We start from the raw sequence: 5,654 nt of genomic DNA, 5'->3' as shown, positions 1-5,654 counted from the left end.
TGGAAAATTACCTGCTTGATTTGTGTTAGGTCCTGCAAAGAGAGATTGTTGGACCCTAACTGGTCCAGGTTCATCCAGCAGCTCTTGAAGTGGGCATATGCATGCTGGCAGGAGCACAGACATTGCTGGGGACATGAGTAGGGGGAGTCAGCCCCTCTCTTTGGTTCTGAGCATCAGCAGTATCTCTTTGCCAGGAGATGGCTCAAAAGATACATGGTCACCCAAACAAAGGGTTCCATTTTATTTAATAGTGTCATTGCATAGGATCAGACTTCTGCTGTTGACAAGCCAGGATTATTCCACCATCCCAGCTCACATGATACCTTCAACCACTTTCCTGTCTTGTTTTGAGAAGTCTTAGCACAGCATCATCACAGGATGCATCTGAGACAGCTCAATAGGACACATCTGTGAGGAAAAGGAGGTCATGTAGCTGAGAAAGGGTGTCACCCTTCTAAGAAAAAGAAAATGAAGTGGTAGGAGGTACAAAAAAAAAAAATGCTCCTCTTTGCTCTGCTACAGCCTGGAGATCAGGTGTAATGTGTCTAGACCAAGTGCCAGATCTGAATGGTCTGCAGCCTCTGCTGGGCCCCATGTTCTTTTCTTTCTTTTTTTTTTTTTTTTTTTTTCTTTTTTAAATATTTGGTACAGGGTCTCGCTGCATAGCTCAGACTTGTAGTGATCCTCCTGTCTCAGCCTCCCAGCACTGGGGTACAGATGTGTGCCACCATGCACTTCTGGGGCCTATGCAGCAAATGGCACTAGCAAACTTAGGTCCTTGCACTTGCCAGGCAGGCACTCAGACCCCTGAGCTATCTCCCGAGTCCCCCATGTTCTTTTCTGAATAAATCACTCAGGTACCCACTAACAGGCGATGCACTAGTTCGTATTTTGTCAATATCTGCATGGAAGGATGCCTGACACTCTTTGATGTATAGACTGATGCATGGCATCTGACATATGCTAAGAGATGATAGCTGTCTTAGGATCTGTCGGCACAGGAAATGTAATTAATACTCTATAGTAAAGACACTTGCAACAAAATGCAGATCAAGCGAAAGGAAGCAGAGCTGTTGACAGTGTGCCATCTTCTGATTAAAAGTGACAGAGACTGCAGAAATGCGACCGCTGAGAAACAGAAGTGGATATAGAACGCCAAGAAAACCAGGGCTAAACAAGATCTAAAACATCACAGCCTATGAGGACATCTTTCCCAAGGCGCCCAGTCTGAACTATTGTAAACAACTTTAAATCCTTGGGCTGCTGTAGCACAGTGCAGACTAAAAAGAAACAAAAGCTCATGATTTAACTGCAGAGAAAGAGGCGTTGAGGAGAGGGGCGGCTTATCTCATCCCTGTGTGAACCCGGCATCCATTTCAGGGGTCCTAACACCACGAGGAATGGTAGCACAGTGCCACTCCTCAGGCGTGTGACTAAAGGTTTCAGACAAGACAGCCATCACAGGGAATGCAGTCGAGCTTATTGCAAAATGATAGCTTTTCGGAGAGGAAGAGTGACTATGAATAGCAGCGGGCAAGCACAGAGAGGGCAGCTGCCCGGAATGAAGTCTCAGGTTGCGTCTCTACGCTCATGCAAGTCTTTCAGGAACATCCTCACCTGTCTTGAGATCACTGCTCATCTTCCCCCAAGAGGGGCGTATCTCGCTTAACCTTACAGTGAAGGATTAAGAAAGTAAAGGGTGAGCAGGGTCTTTTGGAAGAGGTGGGTTCCAAGTCATTGTTTTATCTTTTGGCAGATCAGTTTGTTTTTAAGTTAGAAACTGCAGGTTCAAACTTCCGAAAAACAATTTCTGTTTTCGAATTTTCAATTTCAAAACTGGAGACGTCTGGAGACAATGCGGGATTTACTTGGGGTTGAAGAGCCAGCCGCCAGCTAACCTATAGGCGCTCACAATTTACCTCAGGTGCGCGCCTTCCCCTCGCGAGTGCACCTTGAGCATGCGCAGTAGACGACTACAAGTCCCAGGCTGCCTCGCGGCGCGCGCTCCTGTCGCGAGCGGCTCCCATGATGCCCCGCCGTATGCCCACTCCTTCTTTTTGCCGACACCATGCCCATGAAGGGGCGCTTCCCGATCCGCCGCACGCTGCAGTATCTAGGGCAGGGCAGCGTGATTTTCAAGGACTCGGTGAAGGTCATGACTGTGAATTACAACACGCACGGGGATCTGGGTGAGGGCGCCAGGTAAGTGGGTCCCGTGAGCGGGTACTGTCTGGCGGCCTCCCAGCTCAGAACAGGACCCGTCTGTTTCCTCCCGGGTCCGCCAGGCGCTACTGTATCCTCGCGCAGAGCTAGAAGCTCAGGCGTCGCCTCCCACCCTGGTCTCGGGCCCCATGATGGGCTTGTCAAAGCCGAAAGTCATTTTTATGTGTCTAGGTATTTTGAAAGGCCTGCCAAAAGACGCCACCCTCGCATTCTAGTGTTTTATTGCCTCCAGGTAGGTAAGATCCCAAGAGTCTCTCTTTGGTATCCATGCTTGCGTGCCTGTCCCAGTTGTACCCTTGGGTTGAGCCGACGAATTGAGCCTGACTTGTCTGCCTGGCCTGCCAGCCCCTGGCTGTCCTGTGCCCTCCGCAGTTCTGCTGTCCCAACTAGGACTTACTGCATTCCAGGTCTCCTGAGGCCTTGGGGCTTCTGGATGGGCAGGAGCTACACTCTGTGCCAGAGGGCTCCGTCCCACTCTGCACAGGCGCTTCTTCAGCACAGCCTCAGGACACAGATGAATTTGGGACTTGATGGTGGCAGGTCAGGGGCTGTTCCCTTATGTCATGGTCTGCTCTTGAAAGGAGAGCACGGTGCTCCGGTGTCCAGCAGGGTACCTGCTCTTCCCTTTCATACTACACTTCTGCATGAAACATCTGAGATCCTTGCTGAGTTTGTCCCTGGTGGATCCAGCCCTGTCCTGCTTTGTTTGTGTAGCTTTGATGCTGGATAGTGGTAGTCTGCTGTGCCTGGACCTTCCAGCAGTGCTTTGCTATTGACACACGTAACTGTATGTCACGGGAATTAGCCCTTCGTTTTGCAAACACTTCTTTTAGTTTGGCAGATGTTAAATTTAGTATGGTAGGGGCCGGGGAGATGGCTCAGTGGAATAAGCCCTTCCCTGGCAAGTGCAAGGGCCTGAGTTCAATCCCCGGTTATGCAAATAAATAAATAAATAAATAAATTTAGTATGGTAACCTTGGCCATAGAGAGATCTTATGGAGCCACTGTTCTCATTTGGTTGTGGGTTTAAGAGTTCTCAACATCTGGAGTGTGAAACACTTTCATGTGTTCTCCAGTAGTTGACAAGGTGGTCCCCTCTCCATTTTTTATTTCCCTTCTCACTTTGCCCTCGTTTCCCCACTCTGGTGCCAGGGTTCCTCCTGCCTCCAGCTATACTATTCCAGTTGTGCTGTTTCAGGGTGGGGTCCCCAGAGAGTCTCACCAGTTCCCTTCCTTGTGTTGGCAGGAAGTTCGTGTTTTTCAACATCCCCCAGATCCAGTATAAGAACCCCTGGGTGCAGATCATGATGTTCAAGAACATGACCCCATCTCCCTTCTTGCGCTTCTACCTGGGTAAGTGAGGTACTGTGTGGCTGCTGCACCCAGGAACCGTCACCTGGGGATGGGATGGGATGTCTGACACTGAGTAGGATGTGCGTGGGTAGCATGCCTTCCTCCCTGCCCCCTCCCTGAGCCTTCAGCTGGCTGGTGTCACTTCCACTGGTGCCATCCTGGGTGCACAGCCCCTCAAAAGGGTGAGGGTCTGCGAGGTTGTTTCTTGCAGAGAGAGATTCACCTGTGTGAATGTGTTAGTACCTTGTTTTGTATTTCTTGGTGTTGGGAATAGAATGCAGAGCCTCGAGGGGGCTGAGCAGATTCTATCACCAGACCGCACAGAGCAGTGGATACATTTTCTTTTTCTTTTTTTCTTAGTACATGTTCATAGTTCACAGTGATTACATTCACCCTGTTCTCAGCCTAGGCTGGTCCTGAACTCCAGGGCTTCTGCAATCCTCCTTTCTTAGCCTTCCATGTAGCTGGGACCACAGGCAGCAGCTAGTGTGTCTGGCTTCACTTTATCTATGTTTAATGCTGAGTAGTATTCCATTTAGGAGCACCATAGTCTGGCTGGCCATTGTTGAGCCCAGGACCTTACATTGATGTCAAGACAGAGTGAGCTTGGCTGGAGATAAGGCCTCTCAGAACAAGGGCTAGGGAGGAGGTTATAGGAACAGCACAGACCCCATCCTAGGAAGGAGCTGCAGCTGGCCTTGAGGGGCCTGGGGAGTACTCAGGGATGGTGTGGCTAGGTGTAGGCAGGAGTGGCCAAGGAGGGCGTGGGCTCCCAGGGGATCTGAGAGGTCTGTGGTACCTCTGTATTGTGCTCAGTCTGAGTGACAGGAAGGGAAACAGGTTGGTTCCTCACAATTCTGGAGACTGGGTTTGCTCTGGGAAGCCCTGGGATGCAGGGCACATATAACAGGAAGTGCACAGAGAGCTGATGCCCCCCTGGGCAAGGTTCTGGTGACCCATCCCGCCCCCCTCTCTACTTTCCTCTCCTCTAGAAGTTGGGTAATCTTTGATCTGTTTTGGCCTGAATCATTAGCCACTGGACAACCTACTTCATGAGTTAGCTTAGTGCCCTGGCTGAGAACAGTTACTTCCACATGTGCCAGCTTCGTCTGCAGCTGGCTGTGTCCCCTTGGTCATGCATCTGCTCAGGCTGGACCCATACTTTCTTCCTCACAGTCACTTTCACTCATTGCAGATTCTGGGGAGCAGGTCTTAGTGGACATGGAGACCAAGAGCAACGGGGAGATTGTGGAGCACATCCGCAAGATCCTGGGGAAGAGCGAGTGAGTTCCAGGTGGCCTGGGGAGTGGCAGGGAGGGAAGGGGTGGATTCCAAGGGAACCCCAGTGGTGCCCTGGCCTCATAGCTCCCTAGGATGAGGCCAACTATGTTACATCCCTCTCCTTTCCACGTGTGAAGATACAGGAAGGACACACAGAGCATTCTGGCTCCTTTGCCTGATCTCCTATCCCATCACTGAACCCCCATCATACCCCACCATCTGCCCTGACAGGGAGACGCTACAGAGGGAGGAGCAGGAAAAGCAGTGGCTGTCCCACCCGGCCAACTTTGGGCCCCGGAAGTACTGCCTACGGGAGTGCATGTGCGAGGTGGAAGGCCAGGTGCCGTGCCCGGGCCTGGTGCCCCTACCCAAGGAGATGACCGGCAAGGGCAGGGCTGCCCTGAGAGCCAGTGCCCAGGACTGAAGTGCCCTGGGGAGTTGGCCCCTGTGAGCAAGGATGCTGCATGTGAGGATTGCATACGAGGACCCTGTGTGGGAGGACGTGGGGGTGGCTGCGTGGACAGACACCTCTGCCCTGGCAATAAAGGCTCTGTGAGCAGTGCAGCTGGATCTGGTCCTGAGGATGGGTGGGTAGGCTGGGGCCCTCTGGCTGGAGGGCAGAAGGGTTAGGGTTAGGCTTACTCTTACTTCCTGCCTGCAACCTTCTCCTGGTCTCCCCTGCCTGATGGCTGCTGGGTGACTGGGCTCCTTTTTAGGGCAGGCCACAGGTCGCGTAACAGTGGGGTCCTCGGGCTACGCAGGATCTGGGCTGGTGGAGGGCACTTGGTGTGGCCTGC

General features: G+C 51.9%; 1 protein-coding gene across 1 annotated transcript; it reads left to right on the top strand.

The window, feature by feature from the left end:
* Positions 1–2,032: 2,032 nt before the first annotated feature.
* Mrps25 (mitochondrial ribosomal protein S25) lies at positions 2,033–5,421 on the top strand. The gene is made up of 4 exons (XM_004645621.2): positions 2,033–2,202; positions 3,470–3,576; positions 4,772–4,859; positions 5,089–5,421. Exons 1-4 carry the CDS (start codon positions 2,069–2,071, stop codon positions 5,279–5,281), a joined length of 522 nt encoding a protein of 173 aa, XP_004645678.1. The 5' UTR covers positions 2,033–2,068; the 3' UTR covers positions 5,282–5,421.
* Positions 5,422–5,654: the final 233 nt, after the last annotated feature.

Source organism: Octodon degus, unplaced genomic scaffold, assembly GCF_000260255.1.
Source record: "Octodon degus isolate 3935 unplaced genomic scaffold, OctDeg1.0 scaffold00233, whole genome shotgun sequence".
NCBI lineage: Eukaryota > Metazoa > Chordata > Mammalia > Rodentia > Octodontidae > Octodon > Octodon degus.
The sequence above is the reverse complement of the archived record's forward strand: the minus strand, read 5'-3'. Positions and strand labels throughout refer to the sequence as shown.

What these genes read in the sequence shown, in the direction of transcription:
- Mrps25 (XM_004645621.2), top strand. Translation starts at nt 2,069, where the DNA reads ATGCCCATGAAGGGGCGCTTCCCGATCCGCCGCACGCTGCAGTATCTA. An exon ending in CTTCTTGCGCTTCTACCTGG is followed by an intron (nt 3,577 to 4,771) that starts GTAAGTGAGGTA and finishes CACTCATTGCAG; the next exon opens with ATTCTGGGGAGCAGGTCTTA. An exon ending in AAGATCCTGGGGAAGAGCGA is followed by an intron (nt 4,860 to 5,088) that starts GTGAGTTCCAGG and finishes CTGCCCTGACAG; the next exon opens with GGAGACGCTACAGAGGGAGG.